Genomic DNA, 13,436 nt, shown 5'->3' on the forward strand with positions numbered 1-13,436 from the left:
AAGAAACAATCGAAGAACAATCGAAGAAACAAAAGGTTGGGAGTTTGAGATAAAATCTTTCCCATTTCACTTTCTCCCTGAAAATATGTCTCAGACCGTGTCTTTCCATCCCATCGGAACGCAGAACATGGAATAATCCCGTACATAGCCTTAGAACATTCTGCAGGACATGGAAAATGAATACATGAAATACAGAAGCCTCCAACAAAGCCGGTGAACGTCTCTGCCTCATTGAATGCGACCCAGATAGGAATATAAATACGAGTTATCCCCGTTCTCCCTGAACACAGTCGTTGCGGCACTCGTCTAAGCCGCCCATTATGTAAATAAAGAACGAGCAGAATGGGAGAGAGAAAGATGTAATGCGTGTGGGACAGAGCGTCAGCAAAACACACAAATGGTGCAGGATGCATGTGGAACATGTGGACTGTGAGAGAGAGAAAGCAAACAGAAATAAAGGAAGAGGAACTACAGGAAGAGATTTAAAGAGGGGAAGGGGAGAAAAAATAAATAGTTGGTAGAGTTTTTATCCATTAAATGAGTCATTACCGACCCAATGTAGTAGTGTGTGAAACCCCCCCAAGGCTCCTGGTGCGTCTTTTCCTTAGCGAGATCAACACGATTACACAACAGCAAGAACGACACCAACAACATCTACAACAAGAACAAGAACAACAACTGTGCTATAGCAAGACGGCGCCCAATATATAGACGATGCACATCATTAACACCACAGCCAGCCACGCGGTAGCACACACTGTTAAGTCTGTTATGTTACTCGGTTTGGCTGCCCTCGCTCCCAGTGGCACCCGTCAGGGGACCAGGTGGTGTCACGGAGTGGGGCGGGAACCCCCCGAGTCACTGTTAAATGTCTCAGGCCTGTTAGAAGAGTCTGCAGCAAACTGGCAACTTCCACACAAGCCGTTTTAATGTAGAGTTGAAGAAGTTTTTTTTATTTTTATTAGATTTACTTTGAAACAGCAAGGCGATTTTTGAGTAGTGTCGATTTTGGAATGGTGGTTGCGGTGCTCCTGGTCTTTGCGGATTGTGTTCTCCGGTAAAAGGTATAAAAACACAAACAAATCTAGTCACTCAACACAATCACACACTGGCAAAGCTGAAGAAACGAGAACGTACAGCAATAAGCAGCGTCACTGTCAAGAGTTGCTGTGGTTTTTGTTGGCTCTTTGCAGTACTTTTTTTGTTTTTCCTTTTTTGTTATATTCGGCTGACATGGAATGAAATCTGTCTCAATGATTTAACACAGTCACATAATCAACCACAGTCCACTAACAGCCATAATAAGATTTCCTTCAGCAGCTAAACAAAAACGTTATTTTCCTTCATCGTTTTTTCTTTTTGTCCCCTTTTATGAAATTGTACAGCCAATGTCAAGCGGAGAGGATGGCATCTCTTTAATCGGGCTGAATGTGAAGCAGGTCATTAGCTGATGGAGGCGATGGCGGTTTGTTCGGCGGCAAAGAAGGCTGCTCTTCCTCCACCACGGTCACTTTTTTTCAGCCCTCTCCTTTCCATTTCCCCCTCCCCCCATCCTTAGACGTAAATGGCAGTCCGGGAAATGACCGAGCCGTCCCTCTGAGACTCCATGTCGTCGTCGAGGTACACGTCTATTTCTTCCTCGCCGCGGCCTCTGTGGACGTGGTAGGCGGGAGGCTGCATGTCCCCCCCCCCCCGATGCCCCCGAACCTGTCGTAGTCCTCCTCCATGCTGTCGTCCATGTCGAACTTTCTCCTGTCGGCTTCGTCCATCTCACCGCTGAGGAGGATATCGTGGGCGGTTGGTGGGTTGCCCATTGAGGCGTGGTGGAGGTGGTGATGGTGATAGTCGTTGGCCTTCTCCGTCAGGGTCCCCGTGGCGTCGCAGCCCTCCCGGTACGTGTAGACGGGCCCGTTGTTGTTAGCGCTCGTCCCGTTTTTGCTGCCGTTGCTGCCTGCTCCGCTAAACAGCAGGCGGGCTTTATTGCCGTAGTCTCCGCCATTGTTACCTCCGCCGGCGCCGGCCGCCACAGAGTCCCCGCCGCCAGGGTAGCCACGCCTCTGCTGCCGGCGACTCCGGCTCAGGAGAACGGCGACGAGCGCGACTACCAATAGCAGGGCCAGGAGGGAGCCGATGACTGCGCCCGCCACGACGCCGGCGTTGGACGGATCCTCCAGGGCTTCTGCAGAAGGGATGGATGGGGTTTGGAAGGAGGGGGTGGAAAAAATGGGTGGAGGAAAAGAATAAAAAAAAAAAAAAAAGGGCAGGAATTGATGGCTGTTTTTTAAGGAAGTCTTGGGAGGAGGTATTCACAGTTCTTCTTGTGTTGTAAGTGTGCTGCAGTGATAGTAGTAGTGGTGGTGCCTTCCACTATGTGTTACAATCCTCCTACAAGTGTGTAGTAATGTTCTCCTCAGTGTAATCCCTTGGTAGGGGTGCAGTCAGTCATTGCTGGGATCAGGCTGAATGGGACTCATTCACTCTCTCCCGGCGGCTTGTTGCGCTGCATTTTGCTCTAAAACACGTCTGTCCAGCTGCTGGCACTTCAGCTTTTTGTCGCCCCCGCCCACCTCCCTCTTTTGCAAGCTGGGAAAAAAAGCCTTTACCACTGTAACGGTCCTTTGTTTTGGTGTGAGCCAAAGTTTGCCTCTCGACTCTTGTTTCAGCAGAAGATTGAAACAAAAAACGAGACATGTGCTGTCGTGTTAGAGGTTATGGGGCCCAGCAAAGAAAGACAGACAGACAGACAGACAGACAGACAGACTTGACAGGACAGGCAGAGGGGTTATTTTGAAGAGGTTCAGTGGAAAATGAGCACAGTCGTGCCTGGAAAGCGCCACAATGTTCCGACATCCCTTCCAGCCCTCCCATCTTTTCAACCTCAGTCTCTCTCCCAGCCTCCTAATTACACCCACTCCTCATCCCGTCTCTTCCCTCTCATCCCCTGCTCCCTCCCCATGCCTCTCTTATCGGTCAGCCAGTCAGAACAACAGGGCTGAGTGATCGCTAGCCATCAAGCCCGGGGACCAAGTCCAGATCTCACTGATCAGCGGTGCACAGAGCTAAAAAAAGGTTCACACTGTGTAGCAAGACCCATGCCGGGACATTTATAAGAGGATTCTTCGCAGGACTACGAGAGAGAAAAAGAGGTCTGGCTCAGATAGTGTAGGATTTGTACGAGTGGATTCATGCTGGGCTCAAAAACGAGGAGAAAAGAAAGTGTAAAACCAGGCAAGGAGAAGCGTTGAGCATGGAGTGCGGAGCTGCAGCCGGCCAGCTAATGTTTCTTTTCCTTTTTTTTGGTTTGTGAATCGCATGCTGATTTTTTCTCTGGGGCTGCAGCAAGGGCAGCAGCAGGGAAATTTGAACCACTTCCTGTTTTATGCAAATAACAGCGCAGCTCTGCCAGCGCTCCTGGCAAACACAGCGGTGAATGCCAATCAAACAATCTGAGCTTGGGGAAATGAGCACTGTGTGGGGTTAGGTGCCCGGGCAGCACCAGCGAGGGAATTGCGTCGGACATCAAATAGTAATCTGTATGATGCCGGCAAGTAAGAGTTATGTTAACAAAACCTGTGGGGGAGGGGGGGGGGGGGAATGTCACAAGCCTCTGATTCGTACAAATTGCTCATTGTGAGGGCTTTGGAGCAAAAATAAAGAGGGGAGATGAAAGAGGGAGGAGAAGTAGGATGGAGGATTTCGGTGAAGGAGAATAGACAAGCAGAAAAGGAGAGGTATCAGTTAGATTGCAAACAGCGTCTTGGTCTTGTCCCGCATGGGGGATGCCGGAGGTTTATGCCAGGGTGAGACAGACGGGTTTGGGCAAAACCAGGCGGGGAGAGGCTCCTGGGACAGGATATGATGTCTAAATTCAGGGACAGTGTCTGGTGATATCCAATTGAAGTGGCAGAAGGCATTAAGGATGATGAATCCAACTCTGCCTGTCCTAGTTTTCCTCTCCCCACGAACTTACGGACTGGCAGGGAAACATAATGTGCAAGCCAAAACATTTATATTTGTTGTGCCGTTTATATTTTTAGGCATTAGGGGTATTTGTCAAAAGCCTGAGAGAGAGGCAGCTGAATAATGGCCCTTTGTGGTAGGCCTTTGGTGGCTGTCGCTCTTCCGTTAATCAAGTGCTTAAAAATCTATCAGTCTGTAAAGACAATGCTCCTTCAAAGGCCCATTAGAGCTGGCTGATTCAGTTTTCAATAAATCATGGGTCACATGAAGGAGGGGCATAATTTTTCTCCAATATTAAAGTCCAAAGCTGGGGGAGGAAAACTGATCTCTAAGAGAAGTGATCATGTGTAAAGGAACAAGTGGCTAATACAAAACTGCACATTCAGAATTCAGAAAGAATCTCGTTCCTCACTTAGTGACAAAAGTGTATCTTTCACATGGCAAGGGATAATCAAAATTTTTATTCCACTTAACCAAGAAACATGAGAGTAAGTGATTGGTTGCGAGAAAAGTGGGATGGACCAACCCGTTCTCATCTTAAACTCGTCACGTATGGACATTTTGTCAGGATCCCTTTGTGTCAGGTAGGTTTAGGCAACAAAACTGCTTGGCTAGGTTAAGTCTGTTCTGGTCTTAGGTCTAGGATAAAATAAGTGTTGCCTACAAAACTAGCCTACGTAACTCAACATAACATACTAATGTAACTTAAAATAAGTCAACGTTGACTTTCACATAGGACACTAACAGCTGTCTCCAACGTGAAAGTACTGTGTTTGTTTGATCTACCCATCCACTCAAAATTCCTCCCTATGCAGACTTTGTCCCTCTTTATACTAAGTCACCTGTCTTACTGAGCAGGTACTTTGAAGGTCTAAAACTGACTTGAATGTACCCGGGTGTTTCTACAGCTATTCAACCATCCAACTAGCAGCTCTGACGGAGCACACTGGCCGCTCAATTGGTTTACATTTACAAACTTGAAAATGACTCTGCCTCTTCTATTTAGAAATACACTTACAGGGATAGTTTGACATTTCAGGAAATATGCTTGTTTGCTTTCTTGCAGATAACAAGAGAGGGAAAAAAATAAAAACAGCACATAACTCTCTGTAAAACCGTAACTTATTGTTTAAACAAGCAGGACTTAACCGTGCCTGTCAGTGAGCTTTAAAGGTGTTGGGAGAAAAGTTTTGAACTTTGGACAGAGCCAGGCTGTCTGGCTGTCTCCTCCTACTTTTTTTGGCAAAAGTAAGCTAAGCCTCCTGGCTCGAGCTCCATACTTAAGGTTAAGACCTGTGACTGATATGGATCTCAACTTACTCATAATCCTGGCAAAAAGAGCGGTATTTTCCAAAATGTCTAAATCTTTATTCAAGGCAGGACTATTTCTTGCCTAGTAAGTTTATTTTAATATGACATCAGGTACCACTTTGACACATATTTATTGTTACTGTCCTATCAGACATGTACATTATGTAAATGCTGATCATTGCGAGCGAGTTCATAGTGACACGATATGAAGTTTTAATGCTTTTAGAAAGTGCTAAAAATACATCTATTAACGGTAGAAAGAAAAGCATCTTATCAGATAGAAGCTTTGTGCAGGCGTTCTCTGACATCACTTATTACAGTCTAGAACATTAATGGGTAGTGGATTAGCACTGACAAAAATGTGCCGGAGGCACGTTCAACGTTAGATCCTTGACACCCACCCCAATGAGACGCTTTAGTAAACACTGTTCTGTGAACATATTTTGTTTGGGGGGGTAAGAAAAAAAGGAAAAGAAAAGAGTAAATCTTAAAAAAAAAAAAAAAAGGAGGCAGGCTATCGTTAGCAAGAAAATAGGCCACGCTTGTCATCCTCATCAACAGCAGCAGCCTGCCTGCATTAAGAAGCACGGTGATAAATGTCACAGAAAGAGGCAGGGGAGCTTATATCAGTCTCTGCATTAGTGTCATGTACATGGAGGAGATTAAGGGAGGGAGGGGGCGAGAGAGAGAGAGAGAGAGAGAGAGAGAGAGAGAGAGAGAGAGAGGCCCATGAAAACTATCCATTACAACTCAGTTACATTCACTGCAGTAGGGGTAATCTAAATGGGAAGATTTGGGATGTGAGGAGGCAAGGTGGAAAGAGTTAGAGTGGTGGAGAGATATAGACAGAGAGAGAAAGAGAGAGAGGAAAGAAAATCCAAGTCCAAAGGCATTTACACATCGAGGGAGGTGACAAATAAACCACACTAAAATGTGTGGTAATCATTTTCAAATATTAAATGTCTAAAGCTTTTATTGTGGGAGTGAATCTGGTTTGCGCTGCCATTGTCAAAGTTGAAAAGTGTAATTAAGTTTGCCGTCTCGGTTCTTACTTCAGTGCCTCCATGTTGTTGTTTCATAAATATAGGCACAACTCAACCATGCCAAAGTGATTGATTGATGCCTTTACTTGCAGTGCGAAAACTAAGGAAAAATCAACCTTGTCCCCGGGATAAAAAGTTGTCGCTACTTCGCCGCGTAATATTTGTGTTCTTTGTGGAACGTAATATATTGGATGTGTGAATTAATCACATAAGAAAAAAAGCCCCCTGTGTGTGTAAAACCATAAAGAGGAATGAAATGATAAAATCTAGGTAATCTCTGGCTGATCTCCTTCACCACCTCTCTACTTCCTCTTTCTGTGCATCATCTCACACACTGAAAATCTGAACTGAAAACACACGAGTGCTGCTTTTTCAATACATCTTATAATAAGCTAGAGGCAGACTCTAAAAGCTCCACAGCGGGAATCCTCATTAAACTCAGCTTTTGGTCAAGGACAAGACATCTAAAAATAATGTGCCCGACACCTTGTCCTTGAAGACAAAACACAAAAGGATGAGAAATCTCCTCCTCACAAAGCAGGAGTCTACTTTCTGTAGTAAATAAAACGTGCCTTTTTTATTGTATGGGATGCTACTTCGGCATGAGGTTGGTCAGGAACAGCAATAACACAGCAAGCTTCTTGATCTCCCATTGGACTCATTAAGTTTTCTAAATAATTCCATTATTGCGGTGGATTGCACGATTTCTTTTTGAAAATATAATTTAAATGTTGATTTCAGCAGTTTTTTGACCTGTGGAGCGACGTGCTTCTAGGAAATTATAAAAACAACCCCTCCCACACAAAGTTGAGCAGGTTTCTGAAGATGCAAGTAATTGTTGATGTTAAGATAAAGGTCAGCGTGAGTGTTAGCTGGGACACCTTCTAGAAGAATGCTCACAGGTGCCCCATAAATGATTTACAATGATTAAAAGGTGTCTCCCGCATAAGTAGGACAACCTTTAACCTGGGACCTAGGCCATACAAAGCATTTTTCTAAACGAGACCTGCTCCTGAGGCACAAATCATGTAAATGGTTGAGTTAGAGCCACAGTTATCAGCTTTAATTTTCTTAGGTTACACAGGAGCATAATGTAAAAAAAACTGCTGTGGATATGGCATGGTAAATGAAAACGAGCGATATTATAAACCTTACTTCAGCTTGTGAGACAAGTTTTGAGTTTCTTACCAGCCATTCTTGAATAGCTCGCACTCTGCAAGTGCAGGCTTCTCTACGCTGAAAGTTTTCTCGTCTATATCTCTTTCCAAATTCAAACCAGTGCCACAGGCACAGATGGAGCATCTTCTCAGAATTTATGCAAATGTATGATAAACGGTTGCCATTTGTTGTTAGTTTGCTGCTTATCTGTGCTTTAAACACATTTGACCTTTGGTTTATCTTTGCCTCCAGAAGAACTCTGTAGGTGTATACCAACTAAAAACTCCATTCTGCTTTGGGTACAAATAACCTCCATGAGCTTCAAATGATGTTTGTGTTACATCTTGAGATAAAGAGCCATAAATAAACCGGGGGAAAAGACAACAAAGGGAAAGTAAAGACAATAAGAGAAGGGGGGAAAAAATGGAATCACTGTCCCTGCCAACCAGTAAAGTTACAGTTTACAGGAGAATGGGATGGATGCACAGACAGATGGTCAATTTGCAAATTGAATTTGCTCCATGTTTGTTTTTTTCTTTTCTTTTTCTTTTAAATGTAAAGCACATTGATTTTCTCTTTAATTACATATGTTTTATAAATAAAGCTGCCTGGCCTAAAATCACTTACATCCTCCTTTTTCATCATTATGTATCATTCCCTTTACCTTGTCTCTTTCCATCTTTTTTGTTGTTGTCATTACTCATTAGCCATCCAAACATACTTCAGACAATCTCACATGTCATGTAAAAAACACTGGCAAAACTCAACCACACACTCAACCACACAGTTATACAATATAAACTGTTGTGCTGTACTGTACTGTACTTGTCCTAATGGTGACTTTAAAGTCACATGGCAAAGGGAGTTAGAGCGTCTTTAGATTCTGTACTGTGTCATATTTCCGCCGAAACAGAATATTTGAGCGGTGTACAGTAAATCATATCCTTAGCATTTGATTGGCCAGCTAAAAAGTGGATGAGGTTAAAATGTAGCATTATAAATAGTTGAAGATTGATTGATTGATGGACGTCTTGATAGCATTGGTTGAAATTGGTTAATAAGCACACATCATATTCTGTTTTAAAGAAAAATACACAATTGGATTTTTATATAAAAATGCGAAGAAACTTTTTTAGTAAATTATTTGCATATATTGTTACAATATATGACCCGGGATATGATTTAAAAGGGTTAAAAGGGCATTTCACATTTCATCTCGACGTTTAAGTCCTGTATGTTTTGACAGGGTCCAATTTCTTGTAACGGTATATTACACCAATAAAACTACAGTCATAAGAAGGAAGTCCTGATTTGCCCTCCCGTTGTGTTAGCAGTGTGTATGGATGGCAAAGGCTCGAATACCCAGCAGATGTGAGCGGAGGTGGAGGAGGTGAGGTTGAGGCTAAATGTTATCAGGGCGGGTTAATGGGACCCGGAGGCAATGCGGACTGGAATATCACAGATGTACAGCAGGAAGAGGGTTTTGAAAATAAACTGACACAGCAGGCTGAAGCGAAATATTTACCTTTTGACTTGGAACAAGGTGCATTTTTAAGGATTTGTTTTTTCAGAAATATATATATATATATATTTTCCTGACAGATGCACATGACGCACAAGGTCTGACTGAAGGACATGAATCAATAAAGAAGATAATGGGTTACAATTTTCCTGTAGATGATAGCGCACATAAAAAGGTACTTGTGTGGCGTGGAGCACAGGGAGCTACTTATGCAGCATCCGACTGCATCGAGATTAGCATTTATTCATGAATGACCAAGCACTACCACTGTGCCAAGTTCCAGGAACAGGCAGTGGTTTTCTAAATCAGACTATGGTAAAGCACGACCGGGCCATTAAAGGTATTATACGCCATGTAAACTCTGAGTAGAAGCCCTTTTAGGGAAAAGGAGCAAATTAAACAGGTAAACAGGTCTACATGTACTGTACATTTTCCTTCAGTGTAATTGCACAATAGTGAGACAAAGAACTGTACTAGCGCAGGCTTGGTCGGATCATTTTTCCCTCCTCCCATTTTGCTGGACGCACTCTCACATTTATACATGCGCTTGCATGTACACGCTTCACACAAAACAAAATAACAAAACACAGTTCTACATACCAAACAATAAAACTCCATAGCTCAGGGAGCTGCTGCAACTGACAGGTGCTAGCGTGTCCCAGCTGGCTACAGATTGGAAACTAGTCCAGCAAGTATATTTACCATGTCACCAAGCTCCTAGAACCAAATGTTTAGAAAAAAACATCTGGATTCACCAGGCTATTAAAGGAATTGTCAGGCTTGCTGTTTCCCCCTGCTTCCATAGCTCTTTCAGTAAACAGCTGCTACATGGTCCAACACTTGCTAGCGCTTCTGATTTCCAGATTTTACTTGCCGGTTTCCTCCAGGGGCCTCAGCTCTCCCTCATTTATACCAAATAACACATTTTTAAACCTTTTTTCCCCACTTTCATTATCACAACCTGTTTATGGCAGTGTAAAAAACCCTTATCCTCTAAAAGTCTACTGTTTAAACCGATACAACAAATCAGTTACACAAAATGTTTTTGCCCGCACGCAGCGTCACAGTGCACCGCACCCAAAGTTAGAGCACTCGCGCCTTGCGCAATACAGATTAAAAGCTGCAACGTACTCAGCAGACACAACAACCCAAAGATTTGAGCACAGTTATTCAACAGCATAACTTGTTTTTCGCAAACAAGGTACAAAATATACCTGCCTGTCTCCATGACATTGGTTTACAGTTAAGAATTTGGATTAAAAGGTATCACATTAAAGACAAAATGAAGTTCCATTTAAAGGGGGCTTTCATTTCGTTTTCATGCCACCATCTGTAAACGAATTGTTGAGCTATAATGAAAAACATTCAGGTTCTCAGGTTATATCCCGTTTGAATACTGACACCCAGATAAACCTCTGTAGACACACCCATGCATTTGTGCAAACACACACACACACACTGTATAAATTATTACTTCTCTTAGTTTCTCTCCAATCACACACACACACACACACACACACACACACACACACACACACACACACACACACACACACACACACACACACACACACACACACACACACACACACACACACACACACACACACACACACACACAATAGTTGCCCTAAAACCTTACACAACACACACCAGCCATCGGTGTTTCCATGACGATCTCAATCATTTCCTCAACCCCTCCATGCCGCAGCGAGAGGGAGGGAATTTCCTGCTGAAATCATCTTCAATTCTGTCTCTGCATCACAGACTCTAGCCGGTGCTTTTCATCTCTGGCTCTCTCTCTCTCTCTCTCTCCCCCCCCTCGCTTTTCATCAGTGAAATTTTTATTTATTTTCTAAGTAAGAAAGACAGAACGAAGCTGTAAACCACACAGAAAGAGAGGGAGTGAGAGAGGGAAAAGTAAGAATGACTTTTTTAAGCATTTTTCTTGGCCCATTTAGCCTCGCTGTGCGGTCTCCTCAGAGACTCTCAGGATTTTAAATGGATGCTTTCTGACACAGAGCAAGCAGATGGGATGAAAACTAAAGAGCACAGGCAGACGGGAAGGAGAGAGAGAGAGAGAGAGAGAGAGAGAGAGAGAGAGGGGGGGGGGGGGTGGATAAAGAAGTGGATGGAAAAATGATGGAAGATGGATGCATGGAAGTGGAGATAAATGGGTGGATTCATCTCTTTAAAGCTCATTACCCCTTTTCACCTTGAAAGCTCATCTGCGTTGCTTTTGTTAAAAAACATTTTCCCGCAGAAAACATAGTCAAACTTACAAAAGGCACAGGGGGAGTTGCTTCTACATGCATGAGAACACACACACATTGACGCAGTCCACAAACACACAAACACACTCAAGTCTAATTAAGCTCTTCCCATTCTGTGGCACCCTGCAGGGGTTATGAACTTTGGGAGGTTTCCAGATCGGCTGCCGACCTTCCTCTTCCAGCTCCATGCTCATTTAGCATCCAGCTGCTGTGCACACAGTTGCTCATACAAACGTGCAATAAATGACTCAGAAAAAGCACACACACAACCTCCACAGACGATTTCCCCTACTCCTGGCTCCATTCGCCTTAGTAACTACCCTCAGCTTGAAGTGTAAATGCAGGATAATTACACACACATTTGTGTGATCCTACGCTCATGTTTAAGCACACAAAGCATACCAGAGAATAGTAATATTCAAAAGAACCGTAACTCAATTTTTCTAATTCTGGCAAGCTTTTGACAGCTAATATGTGTATTACAGCACAACCTGAATGTGTTGGACATTGTCTCTTTTTCTTACACACACACACACACACACACACACACACACACACACACACACACACACACACACACACACACACACACACACACACACACACACACACACACACACACACATTAGAAATCTACCTCTGACACAACATCATAGGAATGTAAGGCCTCTGAGGGAATAAACCCCAGCCAAGAGTTTTACTGAGCACGTATTAACTCCACGGTTGTAAAATGCAGCCATAAAGAAAAACACACACACTGCAAGGCAACTAAATGGGAGCAACAGGACTGGATGTTGATGTTGAGTACATGGACATCCGCTTACATGGGTTCAGATAAGTTCAGAGCCCTACAGAGAGGAGAAGTCCCGCCACAGTCCGTGTCCCCAATGCGCCCATGTTTTTAATTTCTCAAATTTTTGGAACTGAATCGTGCCATGAATTACACATGCAATGTCTGTCAGTTTATCATTTAATTTGGAGAGTTGTCAAAGTACTGTTTAGTTTTGTGCCCCAACAAACTACAATTCTCGTTTCTTGTAACTTACGGCAACAACACTAGCTAGCTAGGTGTTGTTGCCGTTCTTAGCTAACATTGGTAGCATGTTAGCTATGTATCATACAGTATAGCTTGCATGCAAGGTGGTTCATATATTTTGTAACAAAACTGGCTAAATATGCCGTCGAACTTTTCACTCAAAAAGAATGTACAAATAGAGCTGTATTTCATTCATCAATCAGTTATTAATTCATCAAATTCAGAAAGTTAGAATAAAATGTTAACCTGGCATAAAATACTAACTTATGTGGCACCGTTAGCGGTGTAACAATCCCTCTATTTGTATTGGACCTTTCGATACGGGGCATTCGGTTCGGTATGTGACATCCTTTTGGTACGCCCTGTAATCCAAAGAGCTGTTTATGTCTACATGCACAGGCAGAACAGAAGTTCTAAGGCAAAAGTTTTGGCAGCATTGCTGAGCCGTAGCATGCTAGTAGGTTTAGCCTGATTAGCCGTGGTAATAAAGCTCAGTGTACCATGAATTATGTGACACTGTATTTATGTGAATTTTGTTGTCTTATTGTCTTAACTTTTTAAGGAAGAATTATGGCCAATGAGCTGTTGAATGTTAATTATTTTCAAACAATTTTTCTTCCATTTTTCTTTGTATTCCCTATTGTACCGAACCATGACCCAAAAAACGAGGTATGTATCAAACTAGAATCTTTTTGGCAAACTTGAGGCAAATTCCAGCCCTAAAACCAATAATGCACAAACACTACACACACATTACGGAGGTTCCAATGGAAATGAATGGCCTTCCGGTTGACTCACATGTGGACACAGAGCCATTTGGAAGCTAGGCGTTAGCTTTGGCCATGCAGTGATGTGGCAATCATTAAAAAGAAAGACTGATACTTGACTACGACTGGTCCAGGTATGCGTGCTGCAAAGTGGAGCAACCTGAACAACATCTGAAGAACCAGTCGAAAATTCACGCTTTTCGACTGGCTCAATTCATATTGAAATATTTATTTCAGGTATTTCTTCTCCAACAGGTCCTTTGTGTTTCCATCCTTTTTTGATCATACAAGGTTACACTGTAATATAAAACTGCCATTATTCGGAATGGTTTTCATTTTCCTGCTTAAATTGAAAGTTGCTTGTGT

General features: G+C 43.1%; 1 protein-coding gene across 1 annotated transcript in view; it reads right to left on the bottom strand.

The window, feature by feature from the left end:
• Positions 1–773: 773 nt before the first annotated feature.
• Positions 774–13,436, bottom strand: part of pvrl2l (PVR cell adhesion molecule related 2 like) — a 182,136-nt gene continuing 169,473 nt past the window's right edge. The window contains 2 exon segments of the mRNA XM_054605760.1: positions 774–1,692; positions 1,695–2,179. Of these exon segments, the coding sequence (XP_054461735.1) occupies positions 1,555–1,692; positions 1,695–2,179 (623 nt within the window). The 3' untranslated portion in view covers positions 774–1,554.

Source organism: Anoplopoma fimbria, chromosome 10 (genome assembly GCF_027596085.1).
Source record: "Anoplopoma fimbria isolate UVic2021 breed Golden Eagle Sablefish chromosome 10, Afim_UVic_2022, whole genome shotgun sequence".
Classification (NCBI taxonomy): Eukaryota; Metazoa; Chordata; class Actinopteri; order Perciformes; family Anoplopomatidae; genus Anoplopoma; species Anoplopoma fimbria.